Here is a 26,839-nt window from a genome sequence, read left to right as displayed (position 1 = left end):
AACATTATGTGAACTAATAAAATGGGACTTTACTCCCGGAATAAAAGTATAAAACATTGAAAGTTCAACATTAAAAAGTTTCACGTCACGAATTTTTTTATGTTGAAAAGCTTAAGTTTATTATTTTTAGCTCACTGACAATTCAAGTTTCAAAGAGCTGACTCGACGACTGATGACAATAGTATTTTTGGAAGATAATCCAATGAAGCTTTTTAATTGATTTCATCAGACCGGGATTTCAGATTCCGTCGAGCTTGTTGAGAAAAGAGAGCACGGCAGCTTTCAATGTTTTTAAGTAATTAATTAAGTTATTTATTTGCAATCAGACTCAAAGTCCATAGAATTCAAATTTTTAACAGTCATCACACAAAATATCAGACTAACACAACATCAAGCAGGCTACATCAAACAACGCACAAAATACTGTTGTAGTGAATATAAAATGTAGAATTAAAGTAGTAATCAGAAGACATAACATTGCGCAAAAGTGGATTAATTGATCTTTTGCAACGTTCTACAAATGCATAGCAATTTTTTCTTAATAGAGCATCAAATGTTAACACGTCGTCCTGTACCTGATACACTCTAGCACTGTCGCATCTCGACAAATTGTAGATAATTCTGTACGAGTCGTTGTAAACAACTCGTATGCGATTTAAAGTAGAAGATTTATAGTTACACCATAGTTGCGAACCATACATTGGCATACAATATGATTGGTACATTACATTTTTAACTTCGGTAGAGCAATTTCCAAACTTGGACCTAAGCTGATTGGCAGCGACATAAAGAGATCGCACTTGCCTTTTAATATCTGCGTCATCACTGATGGTATCATCAATCAGTATACCTAAATATTTCACTTGTCCAACAAATTTAATTTGTGTATTGTACAACCGCATGCATGGAGAAGTCAAAACTTTAAATTTGCGACATTGATGGACCAATCCAACAGTTTTGTTACAGTTGAAAATAATGTCATGTCTAGAAGCATAGGATTCACACACATCAATGAGTTTTTGGGTACCTTTAGCACTTGGACTAAATACACACAAGTCATCTGCAAACATTAGGTGATTCAAGTGAGATGAACCAGTATTACATCCGACATCTAGGGAATTCAATTCAGTCGATAAGTCATCTATATACAAATACTGATAAATATGTTTAAATATGTTTTGATAAATATTATCTGTAAATTAACATGTAGATCTTATATCCTGTCTATTGTGGAAGCTAGATTGTTATGGTGCAATTTATTCGCATTGTTTATAATTGTACTGTATACTATACTCGCAACAGATAAAATAAAATGTTTCTCTCTCTCTATAGAGCATGCATTGAGCATTGATGTCATTTCGCCAATGAAGCAGTGTATAAATTGTAAATAAAATGCTAGATATGTATATGAGATTGGCTTTTACAAATGTTTATAATTGAAAAACTCACATATTTTCCCTGAAAAGATAAAGAAATCTCGTTGTCTGATCCCGTATAATTGTCCAGTTATTATTTTGTACAGAATGTGTTTTGAAAAATATACAATTTTTTTACGAAATTAAAAAATACACAAACTTTTCATACATAATTATTTACAAAAAGCTGTTGCTTTTGTATGCAAAGCTTCCATTGCATTTATTCTTTATTGTCAGAGTATTGTTATTTCTTCGTGTTGATACGATGCTCCATTTTTTATGATCATAAGCTTACTCCTTTTTAATTTCTTAATAATAAAGTAGTTTTTGTTTTTATGTAGTTAGTATCCTATGACAACTTCGTTGAAACCAAAAACCAGCGCGACCCAAGCATTGTCGATTCTGGTTCAAAGAAAAACACTTGCTCGATCACTTTTGATGCACCATAAATTAGCAATAAATTATGGTAAGTAGCGTGTTTTTAAACTAAATTTTAAACATGTGTTTTAGTTTTTTTTTTATGGTTTTTGTTAATAAACTGAACTTGTTTATTTAACCACCCTGATCGCTCAGTTGGTTAGGGCATGACTTCGTGAATGAAGAAGCTTCGAGATCAAGTGCTGCTGGTTTGACTCTCGGGGTTGCACTTGAGCAACGCACGTTAAGGACTGCTCTCCATTCAGCGACATCTAATGGTTTGAATAATTCACCCGCAACAACACTTCAACAATCGGAAACTTCACTCTATCTCAGTGACCGAGCCTGCTTCTGTAATTCAAAGCCTTTACAAGTATGCGAAACTGCCAGAATTAGGCTCTCAAAAAAGCTTTCCCTGTCCGGAGATAAAGATTCAATCAACCAGCTTGGTAGAGTGGTGTAGTTAAGTAGTTGGAGCTGAATGAATCTAAAAGTTGCTGATTTGAACATAATGAAATGTACATGACTCTGGTTTGATAAAACACCACATAGCATACCGCAAAGTGAAATCAGCTGACTTAATGACTGCTAGTGTTTTACTACTTCTATTTATTGTGTTGCAAAGCTGCTACTGCAGTAATCAAATGAATTTAAAAAAAATTGTTTATTGCGTTCTGTTTAGGCTACTTGTCTACCCTTATCAATTCCATATGATATGTTTGTTTTAGTTGTCAGCTATAGCCTATTTTATTATCTAAATTACTGTTATTTACTCACAGTTTATATAAATGTTTTTAGTTGAAAGGAACAAGCATAAAAGAAGCTTTGGCAAAATGGGTAAGCATTTTCTGCAACAATAAGCTACGGTACTATTGCGATTAGCCTAATTAGCATCAAAAGTAGCCTAAACAAAATGAGTGGTTGCATTCACTTATATAAGTAAAAAGTTATTTTATTGTAACTTTTATCATTTGGAACAGCAATAATAGGAGGCCTATTAGAATTAGTAGAATATACAAATCAAAAGATAATGAAGTTTTTGAGGCAAGGGATTGATCAGTGCCAGGTTTAAAATGCACATAAATAGTTGTTTAGATTGGCGAAAAAAAGCAACATCTTTGATTGTTTTTGATATGATGGTCAGAAATAAAAAAAAACTGAACTGAACTACTACTAGAATTAAAAGAATCAATAAGAAGGAAATCTATATATGTTCCGTATTACAAAATAATGTAGACCATTTTTAATTTTAGGCCATTAATGAATTTGCATGTTCAGCGAGGTGTGAAGGTGAGTTCGATATGAAGTTGTTATTGCAAGATAGGGTAAAGAAGCTTTTGACATAAATAAAAACTTATTGATCTAGTATGGTGCAAGATCAGTTAGTGTTTGCAACACAGATAAACATTCTGGCAAGGTTTTTATATGACTTGGCTGCAGGTTGCACTCTACCTTAGATTAGTTACAGTACTGGTATATTATTAAAGCTGTAAAGTTTAATCCTGTTTGGCCATGATGCCAAATGGTGAGGTGTAGGCTATCTTACTGTGATAGTTGCTTCTGTAAAGAAAACCATGAAAGGCCATTTATGTAGTTAGTTAGCTGCTATTTTAATGATCAGTTTTGCATTAAACAATAACAAGAATACGGTAATAATTTTTACACAAGTTGGATGCAAAATAACATCAATAAACAGTCTTTATAATTGACAATTTTCAGCTATTTCTCGTAGTTGTTCTGCACTGTGCTCTGTAAGGGATTGAAATTTTCTCATAAAAGTTTGTGCTGGTCTCCCTTGATTTTGTTTGCCTTTGATCAGTTTTGATAATAAGAGAGTTCATTATAAACCGATTTTATTGGATGTCATATTCAATGTCCTAACCGGAGTACTTACATTGCTCATAGACTACAATACAAGGGCAGGTGTATGATATGATCAATGCTGGCACATAATCAATGAAAACAATCTACTGTTGGTAGCATTGGCACACAACTATGAATCATTCATTTTAATCGTTTTACTTTTTCTTACAACATGTTTCATGTTTATTGGTGTCTGCAATTGCAATATGTATTCCTGTAGTTTAAACTGATTTTAATCATAGTGTATCATAGTTGCTTGTAATTGAATTGTGATCGAATTTTATGCATTTGTATCTTTGTATCATCAAAATGAGCAAATCTTGTGATCTTTGTGTCGGATTTTGCTGAGAACAACCCATTTGACTCATACAGATATAATTGTGTTCTCCTCATACTACCAGATGGCCCCAAATAAATTTTCCCACAGCCACTCTGCAAATTCTGCAATCACAACTCCATTTCACTAGTATTTTGCCATCTTCCACTGCAAGTTACCTTCAACCGTACTTTTGAATCCAAAATGATCTCTACAAATAGTGTTCATTTCGTTTTTAAGTGTTTTTCTTTCTCTGTAGTCTTTAAAAAGGATTCCTTGTCTTTATCAAGCTTGTCTTCTTGGCGGGTTTTCTGTGCAGGTCTCACCGTCTCACCTTCATTTTCTTCTTTCCAGGACCTAAATATTTTCTTAATTGTATTTATTCATTGATCATCTTGAAATCTTACTAAATTGAGAATAAACTTTTCCATCTGGCAACATCATTGCATGGTATTGCATCAATTTTAAGATCCAATTTTCTTTGCAGGAAGAGAAGTCATCCGAAAAAGCACCTGAAGCCAAGGAAGTTAAACTGTACCAGCAACTTCCACCCATTGAAAAGATGGATGCTTCTCTTTCTACATTGACTGCATGCGAGTAAGAATAATAATAGTTGTAAGAGTTGGCACTTGAATTATGTTTTTTTGCAGCATTATGACTAAATCTATATCAGCCTAAATTTTCTAATTACAAAATAAATAACGCTGTTCAGAAGGTTTTGCAAAAGGAAAGTTCAGTAGATTCACCAGTTGGTTAATTTTAACTTGCAATTTATTTCTTTAAATTTTTATTTTGTTGTTTAAAAAAACACTTGAACAGAATTTGATGAGCTGCACCTTTTCTTAAGTCTCCGATTGCACAAACTTATGATTGAACACATTTCATAGTATAAAGCAGAAATCCACTGTGTGTGATAAAATGTAAATATTCATTGTTGAGTATCTTTGCTGTCAAGTTATTGAGTTACAATAATAAGCATGATTTAAGATGGATTTGTTATTTATAGAAAATTATCTCTATCCACAAACTGCATTGAAAAAATTGCAAACTTGAATGGCCTAAGTAAGTAAAAATGTTTTTGTTTTAAGCTGTATAGAGTTTACCAATTTAACAGCTTTTGCGAGGCTATGTTTAGTTAGAAGCTAAGAAGTATTTTAAAATGTGTGCTAGGTTTAAAATATCAAACGTCGTTTTAAAATTTTTCAAACACCATAACTTTTAGTTGAATGGCTAGCATCATTTCAGATTGTCCTGATGAACGTCCCAGACTGCAAATCAGTCGGTTTTTGCACAGATTCAACGTCTGTAGACAGTTTTATTGAATGTAAATGGCGAATGATGTGCTGTCGGTCTATTTCGATACCTTACTGCTCTCTTTGCTCTTTCCTTGAGCTATATTTAACATGCTGTTTCTATCGTCTATAAATATGCAAAAGCTAAGATTTTTACGTTTAATAGATTGACCTTACGCCGCGTATTTACAAAAGTTTCATATTTTAAGAAAACCTGAAAGTATTATCCTTGGGAAGAAATAATATCAAGAATTTAAATGGGCTGGTAAGTGTGACATATTTTTATCATGCTTGGCTTTTTAGTTTCTAGTTTTTAAGCGTTTTATCGGTGTCAAAAACGCTAATGCTATTTCAGAGCTTAGCTAATTGTAGTATTAAGTTATGTGTTGCGGTAGGTCTAAATCAGAAAAGCTTTTATGGTTTTCTCAGTTTTATCAATTCAAATTCAGTCTGAAATATTCGAAACAAACGGAAAACCACAAGGGTTTTGAATGAAACATGCGATAATGTTCGTGAAACACAAAATCTATGCCGTTAATTCTGGCTGACCTTATTTCAACAGGAGGCGGTGGGCGACACCCTTGAGGAATTGTGGATATCTTATAACCTAGTTGAAAAATTAAAAGGAATTCATGTTCTGAAGAAATTAAAGGTATATAAGGCTTAGTAATGCACATTAAAACTTACTGAACACTGCCATTTCTTTTTTATTTTGTAAAGTGATGAATATCAGACATTTTGAAAAGAGAATATATAGACTGTAGTTCAACTAAGTGTTGGTGTGATCTAACTTTAAACAACTTACCTGCAGCATTCCATTGGCATTGTTTTTTTACCTTGATTGTCATGACATGACTAAATAGTAATCTTGTGTGTTGTACCATAAGGCAATGTGGATCAGGGCTGTGGAGTTTAGCAAAAAATATACGAATCCGATTCCTCGGTTTATAACTGGCCGACTCCGGACACGTCAAAATTCCTGCGACTGTGACTCCACGGCCCTGACAGAGCTGTCAAATCGGGCAAAAAAAATGTACGACTTCGACTCCTTTGTTTGTAACTGGACGACTCCGGATACGCCAAAATCCTTCAGACACCCCGACTTTACAGTCCTGGTGTTGATGTCAGTCTTTTCTTATTCACCGCAACATTAAGTAGAATATCTTCAAATGGTTGTACAATTGAATAACGAGAGATCGTTGTTTCAGCTTTCACTGATATTTTAGGTTCTGTTGATGAGCAACAACCAAGTGAAGGACTGGGGAGAATTTAACAAATTACAAGAACTGCCACTGCTAGCAGAACTTGTCTTTGTTGGTGAGATGATAAGTGATCTGGTGTATATGTATTGTATAAGTTTATTCTGGTATATAAGTTCTTTCAAGTCGAAGAAAGTCTTTGTTCAAAACCATATTGTTTATAAAGGAAATCCTCTTGAAGAAAAGCATTCAGCTGATGGAGACTGGATGGATAGAGCATCCAAGTCTTTGAAAATGTTGAAGAAACTGGATGGAACTCCCATTGTGAAGCAAGACGAAGAAGATGAAGACGACTAAAGCAGAGTTTTATTTTTACGTTTATTTTCAAGGATGACCTCAAGCTCAACTTTTTCTATGAACCCAAAAGATGCGTTTCAGTTGACATAACATAATTTTTATCTAAACAATCTTTGTTAATGCTTCAGCTAAATCGATCAGCTTTTCTTTCTTTAAACTTTCTCGATATTTTTAAATCATGTTTAGTCTTGCATATAGTTTTTTGGCCATACATTAGTTTTACTTCAGCCTGCGCCTTGGTATGAGATCGTGCTGACAACGGAAAATTTTATGCGACCATACGTTTGTTTCGTAAAATATTTTTTGGATATTAACTTTCAGTGTAAAAATTTATCGTTTTTTTGCTGATTTAACGTTTGAAGTTCCATTCAAGTTGTCAGTCGGACAGGTTTTTCTTGAATTTGGGCCTGAAAATAGGCACACTCTGGTTCAAGCCTTAATTTGCAGTATCTAAACATAAATTTAATGGGGGATTGGGTGATAAAACGCGCTTTTTGCTTCAGGCAAAAGACCCTACAAAGAGTAAATCACAGCTTAGAAAATGATTTGGTAAACTTATTCTGTTTGGAAAGTTTTGTCGTGTACGATTCAAATTCTCGTGTTTGTACTTGCTGTGTATGGTCGGGTTTGGGTTCATATTAATATGTCTCTATGACCCCCAGTCATCTCTGCTTCAATTGCGAAATTAATGGCTTCGACAAATTTATGACCTTTATTTTAGCTATTGAAGAAGTTGGAGACAATGTGTACCAAAAACTAAACAAGCCAATCGTGATTTTTATTACCATGTTTTGATTCTGATTGTTTTATAACTTGTTTATCTGTGTGAAAGCCTTTGAGAATGTCTGTTCAACTGTGAATATAGACAAATATATTTTTATTATTATTATGCGAAACTTTTCTAAGTCCTTCTGCAGGCCGTGTGTAACCTACAATCCAAACCAGAAGAATCCACCCTTTTTGCATCAATTCAATCAGACAATTCAATCACTTCAGCAGACGTTGAATTAATGTTATATGAACTGTTTTTCTAGCTGTAATAAAACACTATTTTTTCGCTATGGTGGTGCTATTGGGTTCGAGTAATAGTTTTGTACTTTTGTTTTCGTGTGTTTATTATAGAAGCTAAATTATCGGCGTGTGGTTTCTACATCTCGAATGATTCAACCAGGGTTGTAGACTGTAGTGAAGGATGGGCTGGGCTTTCGTAAAAAAAATTATTTTTAAAGTACATTAAATTTCAAAGTTTGATCCAATATAATCGTTTTGTCTGTAGCCTACATGAAGTAGTATTCCTTAAATTCAGTTTTCCCACCGCTTAGCTTATAACAAACCCGCAAAAGAGATAGAAGCGTAAAGATATTTTCCGTTAACGACGCGAAACTTGTGTAAGTAAATAGTAATTCTCAATGGACTATTTTTCTTTTGTGCCGGTATAAATATATTCTCATCGGTCATGGAATATAGGCTAAAAATAGCTAACATTTAACTTTTAACATTTAACTTTTAACTTAACATTTAACTTTAAAATAGCTAACTTTTTTTCCCGCGCTTTTACAAAGTAAGCAGCAAAGATTTTGCTCTCCAGGTCTAAATATATAAATTGGATTAAAGAAAAACTTAGGCCTGGAGAATAGCAAATTTTAGTCAAATTTAGAAAGGAATTTAATTGTGGTCATTTCAGTCCAAAAATTTTCGAAATCGATAAAGAATTCGCAAAGACAGAACAATTCAAAGAAACCCATATCAAGAATCCAAGTCTGCGGTTGCCGCATGTAACAAACAAGCTATTGACTCGCCAGCCTCAGCTTTGAAAGAATAGGGATGAGGAAAGTAAATTATTATCCAGTGAAGCAATTGAAGTACAGTACGGTAGAAAATTTATCAAACAACCATTAGTAAGCCATGTGGATTAATTGTTTTACATTCTATTGTGTAACATCTTGTTTGCTGCCCATTATCAAATCGGTTCAAAGTTTGTCCTAAAATTTTTTGTTTTAAATTCAGTTGTGTTTTAAACTTTTCTGGATTAGTGTGTTTTGTATCGGTATAAATCAATTTAATTAAACTAGCGCAAGAGTTTTTAATGATAATTTACTTAGTTTTTGACATAAAAATCGAACGTTGGCCAGCAATCAAGCCTAGTCAGTTTTTAAGCAGGGCTGCCAGACAAGTTTGGATCAATCGCACTTAGCCTAAATCGACAAAAATGCTTTTTTTTTCTTGCTTTTATTTCAATGCGAAGTGTTTGATTTTTTTAATTGAATTTAAATTTTGTTGCTTTATGTCAGTGGAAAAGTGACAAAAATTGTCATAAATTGTTATTTTGGGCTCAAACTTTGTAATGATACGTCGTCTGGATTTGATTTTTGTTAAATTTTGTCTGAAGAAAACATTATTGACCTATTGTGTTATTCGGTTACACTCAATTATTTCTCATTTACATTCTATTCAATTTGTTTGTCAAACTATATGGTCACATTGCGCTAGTTTCATGCAGCCTAACAGGTACCACTGAGAGTCACTCAGCCATTTCTTTTATGACAGAACAATAGGCCTAGGCTATACCTTTTTTTTAAATTGTGATTATTTTTGTATTGTAATACTGTTACTGAAAATGTTTTTACTCGTAGCCTTGAACTATTTATTGGCTTGAACTTTTCTTGGTTGCACTGAAGTTTAAACGCCCTTGCTACAAGAGTTTATTGATTTCAAAAGTTTTTCCTATTTTTAATCACCCGGAATAAAGTTTATATTTGAATAAAACCACAGGACTTCACTTAAGGATCGCAGCAGCACATGATTTTTTTTTTCTTTCATTAATATTACTGAACATCAGCCTATCTTGTTTCAACGTAATTTGCCGATGCTTGACATTTGTCACATTAAGAACTGGGAAGCAGCTGACTCGATGACTGATATAGTCTTTCGCTGCTTCCTGTCTGTTGTGGTATTTAGATAGCTATGGTACTATTTTATTCGTATTGTTTATAATTGTACCGTACTATTGTCGCAACAGACGAAATAAAAGGTTTCTCTCTCTCTCTAAAAAAAAAAAAAAACATTTAAAGAAACTCAACAAACGTGAAAAAAAGTGGATGGGACACGATTTTGTTTTGGCTAATACTTCATTGCGATGGTTTTTGACAGATTCGATTTTGTTGCATTAGATAACAGTGGAAATCCGCCTAAAACGAAAGAAATGGATGTTAAACTTAACATTTATCTTCTCGACAATACCTGGCTGGGCTACTGCAGTGTGCAGTTACAATACCAACTCATCACATTGCAACGACATTCAGTATGCCTACCAACTTGTTGCTTCGGAGCAGTGGCGTAGCCAGGAAAAAAATTTGGGGGGGGCCAAATATTTGATGATCTGAAGAGAACAACAAAGTGTTTGATTTAAGCCATCGCCACTTGATGTGCAGTGGCGTATCCTGGTGGGTTGAGCAAGGGAAGCAATGAAAGTGGTGGGGGGTTAGAGCGTGCCGAAGGCACGCGTAATCTAGGGGGGTCCGGGGGCATGCACCCCCGGAAAATTTTTGAAAAATTACACTCAAATAATGGATTATAGCGCTTTCTAGAAACACTTTTAGGGTAATGTTTGAGTGCAATTTATTAGCAGATAAACAGCTATTAACTTATTAAAGGTAGTTCTTACACACGAACGGGCAAACACCGCGGCTAAAATTAGAGAACACCAAAAACTCAGCTACACAAAAACCCAACAGAGTAAGCCTTTCTGAAATTGCTTTCACAAATTAGTTCAAAGAAACGTAAATCGCGTAAATTTTGCGCGATTTACGATTTGCAAAATTTATTGGTGTCTTTCTGTGTGTCTAAAACAAGTCCTTGGAGGTGTTAATAGCCAGATGTCTTGGAAAACGTTATAAATTTCTACAAATTTTATTATATTTTCAACAAAGGGCCCAAGTTCAGAATACAAACTTGGAAAATTTGGGGGGGGCCATGGCCCCTTTCGCCCCCCCCCTGGCTACGCCTATGCTTCGGAGCACGTTTTTTCACACATTCACAATCCCCATCTTACACAGGGCCATTGAGAAGATAATTTGTGCCCGGTACCAATGTGATCCTCCCCATACAGCAAAAACCGTCATTTTTACATAAATTCAACGTCTGCAGACGTTGAATCTATGTAAAAATGACAGATTTTTTTGTCTGGGTTGGGGCCTCAAAGCAAGACACTTCTAAGAAAAGCGCACTATAGCCAAAGAATGCGCTGTGGCTTCTCCTAGCTTCAGGGTCCAAAAGTAGCTACCCCCCTGTCAACACTGGTCTACTGCCTATGTACAGTAGTAGGCCTATCACGTGCTATAGACTAAAAAGATCTGAAATTTTGCTTGAGGGTGTTAGCTTATCGTAGTTTATATGCTCTTGTGAAGTTTACTTAGGAGTCTTTAAATTTAGATAACTACGTAAAAGAATAAATTATCATCGCAGAAAGAAATGATTGTCCCAGGCACAGTTACATGCTCAGGCAATCTTTTTGCGTCGCTCAATAAAGTAATAGGCCTACGTAGTGCGAATTCGTTGGCTGCATGTAGCTCCGGGGCATATCTGCCAATAGCCTTAATGTTTTGATCAAAATTATAAGTAAAACTACACCAGGTCTAGGCCTATTCTAGGCACAACAAAATAAGTTGGTTGGTTTTGAATCTTTATTCTTAGACTGACAAAAGCCTTTGATAGGTTATTCCTGGTAGTTTTGCATAACTTACTTGTAGAGGCTTTTGACGCAGGGCCGGTTACAGAGATTGGCAGAGTCTTATTTTTTATGATCATTTGATAAAGCAACCTGATAGGCTACATGATCATTTTATAAAACAACCTAATACAAAACGATTTTTTTTGTCAGAACTAGATAAGTTATAGGAACTGTTCAAAATTGGTTCAGGTTAAATAAGTTTGGATAATTTGCTGAGTAGACTAGGGGAGATGCAAGAGAGTTGAGGCACAGGGAGAGTTGAGCCACCACCTCTAGCAGAAATTCTGTTTAACGTAATTGCACTCTACTGTCACTAGTGGTATGAAAAAACATTGTTACACCTTGACTGTTGTCAAGAAGGCTTCACGATATAGCCACGGAAAGTTATATTTGAAAATGCAAAAAATGTATCAAAAAGTAGATTCGAAAAATTTCAGCATTTTCTTAAATAACTCTAGATCTATAAAAGATATTTAAATTACAAATATAGTGCAGGATACCTTTGGAAAAGGTGATTGTATGCAACAATTACCACGCAGCTTCTTAAAAGCGTTTTGAAGAAATCCGGGCTAAATTTAAAATGGCTACGATTAGGAGAGTTGAACCATCACGTCAAGGAGAGTTGAACCACATGGCTCAACTCTCCCCTTTATTTAAAGAAAAATTTTGTTTTCTCAAATCTACAATTCTAGCGTTTAAACTGTAGTTTTATGCTTAAAATCGATAAGCCTATATTTGCTTGCAACAGTTAGGCTAGTTATTGAAGCAAAAATATCAAAGCAACTGGACTTTTGCTTCAACCTATTTGTTAAAACAGTCTAGCCAATCATGCAAATGTTTCAGGCATTGTGGTGAGTTCTACAAAAGAGCCCAAGCTATCTTTGCAGAATTATTTGTTATACCGTACTGTGTTTAAATAGCTAACCTAACGGCTTATCTATTACAAGGGTCATCAATAATTAACGTTACAAGAGATCCAATTCAAAAACTGGCAAAGGCGAACGTGACCTACAGAACCATGATCACAGTTCTCAAGAAGGATTTGAAGAGCCCATTTAAATACATGAAGAAACAGTTGCTAAATGTCAATACTATTGAGAAACGTCTCTCCAGAGCCAGAATTCTGCTCTCACGCATTGAAGGAGGCACTCTGCCAAACCTTGTGTTCAGCGATGAGAAGAAATTTTATGTCTAGCATCATCTTAACACTCAGAATGATCGTGTTTGGTCAAGAAATGGTAACATGGAACCCCGGGTAGTCCCTCGGAGACAAGGGGTGGCATTAGCAGTGATGGTGTGGGCCGCAGTCAACGAATCAGTAGAAAGGAGTCCATTGATTTTTGTGGACCAAGGAGTGAAATTGAACCAAGAATACTACCGAAATGATATTCTTGAGGGTTCATTGTTGCCTTGGGCAAAGAAACACTTCGAAAAACGTAACTGGTCATTCCAACAAGATTCTGTCCGTTCACATGGAGCTAAGAGAACGCAAAACTGGCTTTCAGCTAATGTGCCGTTCTTCATTTCCAAGGAAGAATGGCCTCCTTCATCCCCAGACCTGAACTCCCTAGACTTTGGTATCTGGTCTTATCTGGAGAACAAGGTTTCGACTAAACACCACCAAAGTTTGGAAGCGCTGAAGGCTAATCTGAAAAAAGAATGGTCCTAAATACCTCAAAGAGTTATTTGTGACTCTTGCAGGTCCTTTTCGAAGCGTCTCCGACTTGTTATCGACGCAAATGGCGGACACATCGAGTAAAACTTGTTTTTCCTAAATAGAGTAGTCTATATGTCTTGTGGCTGGAAATGATAGCGATCCATTACAGTTGCAAGTTTATCGAAGAACGTACCAACAGTGTACGTAGCCTATCTATTAAATGCTTTTGCCCTTGCTAATCATGTCGCTTCAGGAGTACGTATCGACAACTTTTGGCGATCTTTGAATTCCAACCAGAAGCTTTGTCCTGCTTTCTTGTCCTCTTTCCAGCTATCGGGAATAACAACGTTACTTCTCACAGCAAATTCGTAGGCAAGCATGCGACATTAATGTCTTTTGACAAGCCATAACAGGTAGAGGCCAAGTCTTTCACGTGATTGGCTAGCTCGGTTTCCATTTCCATTGTAAATATCATATTAGCTGTTTTACATTTCTTGTATCCAAAATTGTCATGACATTTTTCTTTGCGTTTCTTAATATATCGCTCTAAAGTGGACCTGTTGTAGTCCTCAAATTCGTTTGCAGCTGATCGAATCCAGGTGCCACGTTCATTTGCTTCAGCAGCACGCTGGGGATCTTCTTCAGAGCTACTACGAGTAGAAATCCGGGTGTATTTTGTGGCATACTGCTTACAAGGTTGATGTTTTCTTTTAAAAAGTCTACACTCATAAAATTCTATGGTGTATAAATATACAGTACTTTAGGCTTACAGATAGCTCACTATTCAACAGAAAAAGTCATTCTTAATTGCACTGATTGTTTGTCGAAAGCACAAATTATGACTCACAAGGTTTATGAGGCTTTTGCAAAACATTGCTACTTTAACTTTGAACTTCTACATTACATGGATCAACTCTCCTTATCCGGTTCAACTCTCCTTAACACTATGATCAACTCTCCTGTAGGTGCAGGAGAGTTGAGCCATTTGGCAAAACTTTTTTAAAGTTAAATTTTGAAAATACGTTTGATATTGACTAACATTTAACCAGAGCGATTGGAAGCCAATTGGTTCTACTTCAACATAAGCACACAACATTAGGACCAGCAACCATACAATCGGAAATATGGGCTTAAAAGCAAAAATTGGCTCAACTCTCCCGCATCTCCCCTACTGGTTGGCTTGCTAATTCACAGAAAGATAAGCAGCATAGGCTACTTGGAGTGTGGTGGCTACAGTAAAATATTTTGGAAAGCAATGAAGAAATTCCCATTCTCTATCTCAAAACTGCAGCTCATGGTGGGCGTCATTTTGGTGGTGATGATTGATCAAAAAGTGGACGCAAAAGGTAGGCAAACAAAGCTAAATTTTTGCTATTTGCATTCCTCCTTATTTTGTTTTGGAGACAACTACTGCGATTTGGAAGAAAACTACCGGTAGGCCTATCGTTTCCTCAACGATTTTTCTTGTAATCCATACACGTATTTAAGTATTTTGTACTTTTTGTTTGTCGTATTTCTTTCTGAGAAAGCCTCTTTTTTTGTAGCCTACTTTTTTTAGACGTGTCACTTTTGGCTTAAAAAGGCAGTAAATCTCGTTGTCATTGGTAGATTATATAGCCTACTAGGTTAAAATTATCCCATCAACCATCCTGGGCTTTAACCTAGGCCATCCTTTCCTCAGTCATGAATTTAAGTTTGGCGAAGCAAATTTTATGAAAAGCCTACTTTCACATTCTTTTTAGCTTTCCGGTACCGTTGAACTCTACAAAAATGTCTGTAAGCAGGTTTACCGGTAGCTTACTGCACCCTTAACCTCTTGTTTGTATGATACTTTTAACCATCCTTGGGTATAAAGTAGGCTACAAACTATCATGTTCTCTCATGTGAGAATTAGAATGTTTTCTTCTATTGTGCATTGAACTTCCCTGACAACAACATCCGTCATTTTTACATCGTTTGCAGGCATTTACTCATCGTTTGCAGGCAAGAGAAAACCAATGTATGAATGACTGATTCTGCTGTCTGTGAATGTAGGGTTACAGTCAAACATCTGTATACGTTGAACCAATGTCAAAAGGACGAGCTTGGTAGCTGGGATGCGAATCCTGCATTATACTACATGCTTTTATATGAGGCAACAAAGTGGTAATTTTTATCAACTTCTGCATAAACATTTGGCATTACTTTTTGCTTGTTTAAGTTATCAAATAAAAATTGCTTTGAAAGAAAAGTTTGTTTGTCCTCTAAGCTTGATTAAATGTAGGTTATAAAATTTAGCCCTTAAAGCCACTGAATCTTACGAAAGGCCAGGTCTCACTAAAAAGAAAAGTCCGAGGTAAATAGCCTGCCTCATATATTCGCCTCCACTTGAACATAGGCTACCAATGCCTTTTCTCTATCTCCAACCGTCCTCGACAATGAACGTTTGGTGGATTTACTGATAAGTCTCTGTTAGTGTTACGAAGCAAAGGGTTCCAATCCGCAGGGCCTAAAGCCCGGTTGTCCCATTTAGACCTCTGTCCCAACTAGCGCTACAACCTACTTTGTGTTACACAGAAACTTGTAGGCTAAGTCATTTGTTAGCCTATAGCTATTTTAAGACATTTGTGATATTTTAGTTGTCATTGTTTATAAGTTATCAAATTTAACGTATAGCCTGTTTAGGCCTAATGCAGTGTTGTGCGCGTCCTTGAAATAAATTGACGGCGTCAGCGTCAGCGCGAATTGCCTAAAAACTTTACGGCGTAAAGTACCGCGTCAGCTCTTAAAGAAATTGACGGCGTCAGCGCTAATTTTTAGCGCTATTTTTGCCAGGGTCTCACAAAGCAGAAGTAGAAGTAGCCTATTTCAACCAAGTTTAGGCTAACAATAGCTATGAATAAAGAGCAAGTATTATGTTTTGAGACTGTATTGTAACTATATAGCTGCTTAGCCTATTAGTTGTTTCCTTGTAGAAACACAAGCATTTCAAAACGTTTGTCTGACAATCTGCTGCGTATGGGACGCACATTGTCCTTTCCATGTGAAAACATGTGTTCCACAGCAGTGCCGGATGGTATTGGTGTGTATTTCAAAAACAGGCCTTGAAACGTTCACTCGAAAAGGTATCACTGTTCCAAGCGTGCTGCGATGGTTAGTGCTGCATACATAAATCTTTTAACGAGGTCGACTGCAACAAAATCGCTCTTTTCAGGGGCATAAAACTCTTGAAATAAAGTATCTTCAACTTCCGCATTCATTGATTTTTCGCTTTCTCTGATCCCTCGTTCTCGATGGTGTACGGTCGTTTGGTCGACAGACACTTGGTCGACAGGACGTTTGGTCGACAGGACGTTAGGTCGACAGAACGATTCATTTTAGGGTTAGGTTTGGATTAGAGTTAGGGTTAGGTTAGGGTTAAGGTTAGTTAACTAACCCTAACCCTAAAATGAATCGTTCTGTCGACCTAACGTCCTGTCGACCAAACGTTCTGTCGACCAAACGTCCTGTCAACCAAATGACTGGGTACCTTCTCGATAGGCTACTGCTCACGATATGAGTGATCACCATTTGGCGAACTTCTTCCGCTTGTATTCCAGGTAGCCATTCCAACCAACGCGAAAACCGGTAATTCGGTTGAGTCGCGCTAACCTAAATACATTGTGAAACTCTCATTGTGAAACGAGATAACAAAAATGACGCATACCGCTTGACGCTTAAAATCGGCAAAATAGTTGACGGGCGCTATCACTTCCGTCAATTAAAAAAAATGACGGCGCTAGCCTCAGGTCAACAAAAAGTTGACGCCGTCAACGTACAACACTGGCCTAATGCATTTAATGTTGCTTTAAAGATACGTGCATGGATGCCAATCGATTTTGCGCTACTTGGTCAAAAGCGGGATATTGTACAATTCCAAGATTTGAAAGATTCATGAGAAGAAACTGTATAAAAACCTGCAATTTTTGCAAAGGTAGGTTTGACTATGACATAGGCCTAAAACAGCAGCATTAGGCTCTACAAAGTCAGGTCTAAAACTCCTTGTCCGGAGTAAATTGGTTGCTTGCACTTTGAAAGCCTTTTTGAACTTTAATTGTAGACCTAATTGTGTAAAACATTTTAGAATAAGCATGAAGATTGTCACTTGACTTAGCCTATTTTTGAACATTAGGTTAATAACCTATGTCCTATAATATTAAATTTAATCAATAAATCATTCCAATTCTGCTACGTTTGTTGCAGCCTATAACGCAATTAACCATTATGAATAGGATAGGTAGGTCTGCTTCACTACACTACTGTATAGCCTATAGTTTCTTTGCCAAACTTTGTTTGGATTCAAATTTCTTTTGTGATTTGTTTTTAACTTTGCCAAAGAAGCAATTGATGGATCGAAAACGATTCTAGGCTACTGGAGTAATGCAAGATAAGTGATAATCTCGCATTAGTTTACAATCCAAATCCAGTATCTTAATGTTGTAATTTTGACATGCAATACCAAATCATTTTAGAGGCAATTGTCTTAAACAAGAGATTGTCCGATTTTCGTGGAAAAGTCATGCGAGGCCGAAACTTCACCAACGTGGATTTTAGCAACTCTGCATTCAGCGGATCAGTTTTCCGGGCGTCTAGTTTTGTTCAAACAAACTTTAGCGGATCGGCATTCTTGGGTGCAGATTTTCGAGGCTCCGATTTCAGCGATTGTGATTTTACTGGGTCTGTTTTCTTCGGAGCCAGATTTATGGGTTGTAAGATATCGAATTCTGTTTGCGCAAAATGTGATTTGAATGAAGCCGATTTTCGAGGTTCTGCCATTGACTTCAGAGAAACATTGGATTTCAATGGTTTTACTGTAAGATTATAATGAAACAGCCGAAATCTCAATTCATGACTAACCTGCATGATATTTCTTTATCGTCTTTGGTTACATTAGTTCTACTTCTACGTCATTATTTGTCATATCTTTACGTCTAAATTAGCGACTTAATGAAATTACACTAAAAAAACAATATGGTGGCTTTTTAGTTGTGGGGTTCTTTAATCACTACACTGTAAAAATATTAAACTACATACTATCGTAGATACACAATTATATGATTATTTTTGTTTTACTCAAACTTTAAATATTTAGAAGTTTGAAAGAAGATAAAAATGGTCTTGAGACTTTGTTTGAGACCACTATTGAAGCATATCGTCGTTACGTGAGTGGCTGGATCGGTGTTATTAATTAAACAATAAACACCCAACAAAGCTTTGGCGATTCAGTGAAATCCTTTTTCGGTGGTGCAGATTTTTCAGAACCCAGATTTGTTGGAGTCTAAATTGGAAGAATATAAATTTTTTTTTGGTTCGAGATGTGATGTGATTTTTCCTGAGCCGAGCCAGATTTTTCAATTATGTTTTTTCGACAATTGCGCGTTACTGAATTTCAAAATCAAAATGAAATGTTTTTGTCATAAATCAGTCCATAAAGATTCATACAATCAATAAAACATTCTGCTCAACTGCACAGTCAACAGTGTGCATATGGCACACGCACACAGTCAGAGGTTGAATCTGAACCATGTAGCGTTACATCTGACTTCACTTTTTCGGTTTTTCTTTGCTTACACAAAGGAGGATATATGGTATACGCTTCAGTCAGACTCAGTGCTGTTGCCTCCTTTTTTGTCGTATCCAGGTTTACGTATCTAGGTGATTAAAGATTTAAACGAGAAGTGGAACGGAAAGACAAGGAAGCCTATTTTCGTCTCCACTTTCAGGCATGTCTTTCAGTGTCACGCAAAAGACACAGCCACATGCTCATGAGCGGTGTCGAACCGGTGCTTCTTCGAGTGCCGTTTCAAGGCTCTCATCATTCGGTATGTTGCCTCTAACGTGCGTAAAAGCGCAGCAGCCAGTATAAGTGTCGTGGTATAGCCAGGGCCGGATTTAGCTGATGGGGGGCCCGGGGCACTTTTAGATCGGGGGCACCCGTGCAAAAAATTTTTTCAAGCCTACGGCGCGAAAAACCATCTCTACGTCTACAGTAGCATCAATCCAGTACTGCACAGCATTTTGCAGAAACTTTAAAGGCCAAAAGGAAAAAGATCACATTTTTTTCCATATATAGGGGGCCCTTCAAAAGTTTGGGGGCCCGGAGCAACTGCCCCCTCTGCCCCCCCTAAATCCGGGCCTGGGTATAGCCTAGCCTAGTCCAAACCACCTACTCATATGCTAGCAGTGGACATGACGCCGACACTCCTGGACACAATGGTGGCAAGGGTTGATCAGAGAACGAAGTCTTCAAGTCTTCATATACAAGTGAAGTTTATTGAAGTAGTAGTACTACTATCAGACCACAACTTCAAAAGTAAAGCATAGCACGGTCTCAACAAAGACGTAACTGAATTCAAAAGTACAGTAAGCTATAGGCTACTCACCAACACACCGTACTAGGTTTACCAAAGTATCACCGTTTCATCACCGGATAAAACAAAAAAAAGGTCGACAATCTGTGATAAGACCAAAACTAGGAATGAATCGTCTCCGGCTGAACAAAACTAGAAATGAATCTTCTCCGGCTCAACAAAAAACTAAGGAATACCAAACAGCAACCACAGAGCTGAAAAAGACACTGCTATATTTAACGCTTCGAGCAGAAACCCGGTGTAGCAGTCCAAGAGTTACTGCAGGCCAAAAGTTACAAGGGTTGCCAAATATTTCATTCCAATTTTATTTATTTTTGTTTTTAAAAATAATTAAATTTTTAACCTCTCAAAAGGTCAGATTAATAATTATCGGTATTTTGTAATGTTAATTGACAAGCTTGCATTAGTTTGAGAGCAGTGAATTCATCACTTAGTTAAAACAATTTTCGCTTTTCTATCGATTGCGAAAACGTCGGGCACCCCTTGTAACTTTTGGACTGACAGGAACTTTCAGACTGCAACGCCGCAGAAGCAGTCCAAAAGTTACTGCTCTAGTGAGTGGGTGTGCTTTTTCGAAATTCGTTTGGGAAAACTTGTAAATGGACTGAAACTTCACTTGGTCAGTAGATTAAACCTTCTGCAAGTATGCGAAAGATGAATCCCAAGGATAAATATTCTCACCACGAAACCATTATTCTTGACTTTAAGTTTCGTGCCACGTGTTTTCGATGGAAGTCCAACGGAAATTCATTGGAATCTCAAACTGTTCAACACTTTCGTAAAAAAACAGAGAGAGACTGTTCACCAGGCATTTGGTAATAAAATTAGTTTGCGTTCTTCTGGTGACTATATACTAGGTTACCTCGTGATGTTAAAGATGATAACTAGCTTTTGTATTTCCGACGTTTCGTCAGTCAGCACGACTGACTTTATCAAGGTGGCTAAAACAGGTTAACACAACCTGTTCAGCAACGATGGCACAACACAAAAACATACTGATAAAATGAGTAAAGTAAAGCAGCAAGAATCAGAATTAAAACACGCAACGATACCTAGAGGTTAAACTAAATGCAGTGAATGCCTAAAACCAGTAGGCTACTTTCCAACAGCGTAAATTTATCTATCTATTGGGCCACTGTCAAGAAACGTTGAAAAGACATCAGACAAGACAGAAAACAATGGGATTAGCAATAACAATGGTAGAGAAAACGCACTGAGAATGGAAAAGGTGAAGCTAAAGTTAAAGTAATTTTTTGTACACAGAGGGGAAATTCTGACCATCTTTTTGGTTAAGAGCATGTTGTGCCTTCTGGTTTAGGCACAACATGCTCTTAACCAAAAAGATGGTCAGAATTTCCCCTCTGTGTACAAAAAATTACTTTAACTTTAGCTTCACCTTTTCCATTCTCAGTGCGTTTTCTCTACCATTGTTATTGCTAATCCCATTGTTTTCTGTCTTGTCTGATGTCTTTTCAACGTTTCTTGACAGTGGCCCAATAGATAGATAAATTTACGCTGTTGGAAAGTAGCCTACTGGTTTTAGGCATTCACTGCATTTAGTTTAACCTCTAGGTATCGTTGCGTGTTTTAATTCTGATTCTTGCTGCTTTACTTTACTCATTTTATCAGTATGTTTTTGTGTTGTGCCATCGTTGCTGAACAGGTTGTGTTAACCTGTTTTAGCCACCTTGATAAAGTCAGTCGTGCTGACTGACGAAACGTCGGAAATACAAAAGCTAGTTATCATCTTTAACATCACGAGGTAACCTAGTATATAGTCACCAGAAGAACGCAAACTAATTTTATTACTTTCGTAAAAGTTAAAGCCTTCCCCGCGTGTGAGACTGTGATAGCCTACTGACTGAAGGTTGATGGCGTTTTGACTACCGGTTGGCCTACATGTAGCCTTAGAAGTTACTTTATATTTCTTCAAAACGATAGTTATAAAAAACCAGACCAAAAATAGGCTCAGTGCTTCATTCACTAGAAAACTTTGGTTTTAACTTTCATGAAATATATAAAATATAGTCACAGACTATGTTCGTCAACTACAACTCAAGACCAGTGGTTATAACAAGACAGCCTTCAAATGCAAACTTTGCACGATATATTAAGGCCTGTAGTTTATTAAATGCCACCGATTCACGTATAGCCACGATTCAAACTTTGAAATGTTTGGAGCGATGATCAATTAAATTATTTGTTTCAACAGCGCCATATAGCCTACAACGAGTCAATAAAACACTCATAAATAACACTACATTGTAAATCGTAGGTTGCATCATAGCACAATCAGGATGACAGCAAAGGACTATAGGCTAAGTAGTCATCTAGTCAATCACCTCCCCATGCAAATTTATTTGCCAACGCACGTAAGGCACGGACACAACTTCAAATGGTATAATACAAACAAATCAGGTTAAAATGATAGCCTACATAAATTGTTAGGTTACAAATTAAATTTCATTCCAATACAGCAACAATTTCTGGTACAAAACTCATGTTTTAACTTTCATCTTATTTTCGCTTCATTCCAAATTACGTTTTTGCTGTAAACCATGTTGTTAAGATGCAATGGTGGATAAGTTTTCAAGCTCAACATGTTTCCAATGTCGAAATCATTTATACAAATCTGCTGCAAGCGTCAAATCTGACACCCCTGTTTTAGTAACTTCTGGACTGGCAGTAACTTTCAGACCGCGTATACGCGGTCCAGAAGTTACGGTAACTTTCAGACCGCAGTAACTCCTGGACCGTTACACCGGGCCAAAAGCAGAATCATTGCGGTGCGCATATACGGGAAAGTAACGTATGCCTGCAACTCTAATCTGCATGCGCATTTCAATAGTACAGCGGCAGAGAGTGTGCTTGATACATACTGCAGCAAAGAAGTCTGTTACATATTCCAGTTCTACAGTAGGCCTAATAGTAGATTTTGGTTGATTGCAAGACAAGAAGGTGACGTTATATAACGTAAAATAACGCAAGAAGGCTATACCAGACACAACAGACCATTTATACCTTGTGTGATTTGATTTCTACGCACTTAGGCTACAACGCTTAAAAAGGCTTTTAAGTTCAAATTCTATAGAACGTAGGCTAGAGCCTAGGCTATATCTGATCTGTTAAATTATACTTAAATACACTTAATGTGTTCGTCTTAAAGGGATAGGCTACAGGGCTAAAGGAAAAACCTGACTTGGCGATTGTACACGTTCTTTGTGTTTAACATGCTACCATAAAACGATTTTTAATAAAATTTTGCTCCATTGCGGTCTGATCAGCATTCCGCGCGTGCTTTTGTTAGAGCTTTGAAAATAGGAATGGGCGTGAGCAGCGAAGCGTGCGACTGCACAGTATACGTCACTATATACTAGCAATCAGCTGATCGAGCAATAGTTGTTACCGCGGGCGATTTAACTGTAGGCTATGTATGTATGTAGGCTACATCAAAACATCAGATTTCAACATCAAAACATCAGACATTTTGCTCAAAACATCAGATCTGATGTTGAAACATCAGATGTGGTAACGTGGCTTTTGTTATTGCTGTCGATAGTGACGTATTCTCGAGCAGTGTTTCCACTTTTTGGTCATTTTGTAAAAATAAAAAATAAATGAAACGTTGAACTTTGCGACTTAGTGCCAATTAAAACAATTTTTTTTTGAAATGTATTCTTGAATGTTCAGTTTGCGCCTTTTAATGCTCAATTTCCGTTTGAAAATTTTATTTAGTAGGTATGCCTTTAAACAAAAAGCATTAGGTTATCAGAGTAAACCTACTAAAACAAAGTAGCCTAGTCTAAAAAATTTGTCAATTTTTTCTGGAGGTAAAAAGCCCTTAGATCCCAGCCTATTTTCATATTTCCTCAGACCTCAACTTTATAGTATTCATTCTTTCTTACAAGGGTTTTTTGGACGTGTAATGAACAATTGTTGTGCACTGGACAATTTTATCAGGGGAAACACTGGTCAAAATGCAAGGCATGATGGGTAGGCACTTTAACGTAGGACAGGTTTCCTCGTGAATCAGCTGTTTGCAGTCATGTGACTCACGCCATTATGATTGTAACCTTATAAACTCAATTGATTACAGTCTAAGATCCTTCTTGCACTCAGTTCAGTTGCAGAAGAAAAAAGAACCATAGCAGAGGGTGGGAATCGAACCCACGCAATCGAAATGACTATTCCCTTGCCCTAACCCTAACCCATTAGGCCACGCTGCTGTGGCGATGCATTCACTTAATTTTCTTTGTATCAAACATCTTTGGAGAAGATCGGATCGAGAAGACCGAAGATCGGAATATCACGTGCTGAGTCACATGACTGAAATCAGCTGATTCGCACGGAAAACTGTCCTATGTTAAAGAGTCTACCGGCATGATGCGTTAGGACTGAAATAGCTTCGCCGTGATAAAATTGTTTTGTGGGGCTTTCTTTGCCTGCCTTGCTCTTCTTTGCTATGAGCTAAACGCACCAAGATGTGTTCCCCTCAGACCATCAGCACTCTTGATAACGCACCATCACCGATCTTTATAGCACGTGTTGTCTATTTATAACTTAGGCTACAAATTTTGAAAATAGCCTACCAGCTAAAAGCCCCGATAGCTCATAGCCTATAGTTGGTTTAGACTTCGTTAACGAAGAAGCTTCAAGTTTAAGCGACGCTGGTTCGACTCTTGGAGTGTGCTTTTGAGCAACGCTTTATAAGGTTTGTTCTCTTATCCATTCAGCGTCACCTAATGGATGGAATAATTTCCCGGCAACAACACTGCAACAATCGGAAACTTCACTTTGTCAATCTCGGTAACCGGTCATGCGTCAAAAGCCTCTACAAGTATGCAAAACGACCAGGAATAACCTATCAAGGCTTTGTCAGTTCGAGGATAAAGATTCAAAACCAACCAAACCAAGCTATAATATATAACTTAGTAGGCTAATAGGATGATAAAGCGATAACCTGGATACAGTGGCGTAGCTAGGGGGGCGGGGGGGCGGACCGCCCCGGGTGGCACGTCTGGGGGCAGCACTTTCAGACTACGATTATTGATTTTGATTATAATTTGATAAAAAAACGTATTTCATTTTCAGATGCTTTGTCTTGAAGAGGCGGCAAAATCTGAATCCGCCCTGGACGCCACATTTCCTATAGTTACGCCACTGCCTGGATATATGTTATTGATCGTAGGCCTAATGTCTTTTTATTTTCCTTTTTATCCTAAAACTTTCGAAAAGTAGGCTATTGCGATCGTGCCAATTTTTTTTAACTTATGTTGGCTCCTTATATTTTAACGTTCTCGCTTTGTCGCTTCTACCTTTATATTTACTTTTGCTATGTTGGCGAATGGCATGTATTGTTTTCGATGTGATGGTAAGAAATAAAATATAGCTCAATAGGTTAGCGCGTCACTTCTGGAACGAAGAAGCTTCAAGATCAAGCGGCGCTGGTTCGACTCTCGGGGTGTGCGCTTGAGCAATGCACGTTAAGGATTGCTCTCTATTCAGCGGCATCTAATGGATGGAATAGTTCCCTGGCAACAAGACTTCAACAATCGGAAACTTCACTCTGTCAATCTCGGTGACCGAGCCTGCGTCAGTGATTCAAAGCCTCTACAAGTATGCGAAACTGCCAGGATTAAGCTCTGCAAGAAGCTTTCCCAGTCCGAGGATAAAAATTCAATCAATCAATCAATCAACTGAACTGATATAATATGTTTTAGAAAAATAGAATAAATGGATTATTGGCTTACGTTGTCCGTCAGACAAAATTAGTATGATTGTTGTAACGTTGTTTTTGGTTGTCACATCACCCAAACAATTGTTTTATTTTATTTATTTTATGTTGTAAAGAAAAATTCCTGTTTTAGTTAGTTCAAGACGCATACGTCAAACTAAAAGGGGAACAGATTAACAGAGTTGCCAGTTTCCATTTGCCCCTGCGTCTGCGTGCTTGCCAGATCAGGACGATTCGTTTTCGGTTTGGGCTTAGGATTGCTAAGTTGGCTTTTTTCCAGCTAATTTTTTCAAATCTGTTTTTTTTTTAAGGCATTTAGTTAGAAGATTTACAGTTTGACTTTTTTTATTTTGTTTTTGATAATATAAAATGAGTCAGAGTACATTAATGATGAGTCAGGTAACAAATTTATTTTATTTGGAAAATTGTAAACCTGCAAGGTGTTGTGGTATCCATCTTAAACTCTGAGCGTTGTGCGAAGAAAAAGTATAATGTTTTTTTTTTATAATGATAACTTTAGTGCACTGAACTAGTCTAAACAGCAATACAAAAGTTGGCATCACTGATGCATTTGCCATTTCACTACACTTTCAACAAATTACAAATGAACAAATTCAACAAAATTAAATTTTATTTTAAGTGCAGTAGTCCCTTACTCCCTTCAGTTGTCACAAATGGTGTGCAATTTTAAGCACACTTTGATCACGTGATGTGGTTAGCTGAGGTGGGGTGGGGTTTAATGATAACAAATTTTGGGTAAAAATTGAATGAGACTGTTCACCAGGCATGTACCGGTAGCCTAGTTAAATAACACGACATGCGTTCTTCTAAGGCAAACTAAACTGAACTATCACAAGATGTATAAAACATATTATCTCCTTATACATTTTGTCATAGTTCAGCTTAGTTTGCACCAGAAGAACACGTATCATGTTATTTAACTAAATGAACATTGAGTACGGTACCGGTAACCTACAGTTTATTTTTAACTTGCTTAAACTCTTCTAGAATAGTTTAGTACAGCGGTCCCAACCTGTGGGTCGCGACCCCAACTGGGGTCGCCTGACAATTTGCCTGGGGTCACCTGAGGCCTTCTGAAAAGTTTAGAATTTCATTAGTTTAGAAATTCAGAAAGTTAACTCTTAACAATGGGCAGCTCACCAGAGTGCATCGCAATTTTACTAGAGTTTATTAAAAATTGCGATTTTACCATGGTTTGTCTAGTAACTAGACAAACCAGAACACCCTGGGCAAAACTAATGCATTTTTTAAGCAAAAGTTGGACTTGAGGTCGCGATTTTTGTTGATATTTGTGAGAAAATTTTCAAACATTGAGCAGCTAGGACGCAAGTTGAGAGCTAGGCTATTATTTCTGCATCAGTTGATAGCCTAGGCAAGCCAGTGTAGGCTCAGTGGTGTAGCAGCTACTTGGCGGTTCTGGCTCTGCGCCAGGCTGCGAGGGGGCGGCAAA

General features: G+C 37.0%; 2 protein-coding genes across 2 annotated transcripts; both read left to right on the top strand.

Annotated features, from left to right (window-relative positions):
• Window positions 1–1,796: 1,796 nt before the first annotated feature.
• On the top strand, window positions 1,797–7,917 carry LOC145784339 (dynein axonemal light chain 1). The gene is made up of 8 exons (XM_082596139.1): window positions 1,797–1,881; window positions 2,631–2,669; window positions 4,499–4,608; window positions 5,018–5,073; window positions 5,513–5,568; window positions 5,866–5,955; window positions 6,530–6,620; window positions 6,729–7,917. Exons 1-8 carry the CDS (start codon window positions 1,879–1,881, stop codon window positions 6,857–6,859), a joined length of 576 nt encoding a protein of 191 aa, XP_082452265.1. The 5' UTR covers window positions 1,797–1,878; the 3' UTR covers window positions 6,860–7,917.
• Window positions 7,918–14,462: 6,545 nt separating this feature from the next.
• Window positions 14,463–18,634, top strand: LOC145783886 (uncharacterized). The gene is made up of 3 exons (XM_082595642.1): window positions 14,463–14,591; window positions 17,078–17,197; window positions 17,736–18,634. Exons 1-3 carry the CDS (start codon window positions 14,501–14,503, stop codon window positions 18,086–18,088), a joined length of 564 nt encoding a protein of 187 aa, XP_082451768.1. The 5' UTR covers window positions 14,463–14,500; the 3' UTR covers window positions 18,089–18,634.
• The last annotated feature ends 8,205 nt before the right edge of the window (window positions 18,635–26,839 follow it).

Source organism: Aplidium turbinatum, chromosome 15 (genome assembly GCF_918807975.1).
Source record: "Aplidium turbinatum chromosome 15, kaAplTurb1.1, whole genome shotgun sequence".
Classification (NCBI taxonomy): domain Eukaryota; kingdom Metazoa; phylum Chordata; class Ascidiacea; order Aplousobranchia; family Polyclinidae; genus Aplidium; species Aplidium turbinatum.
The sequence above is the reverse complement of the archived record's forward strand: the minus strand, read 5'-3'. Positions and strand labels throughout refer to the sequence as shown.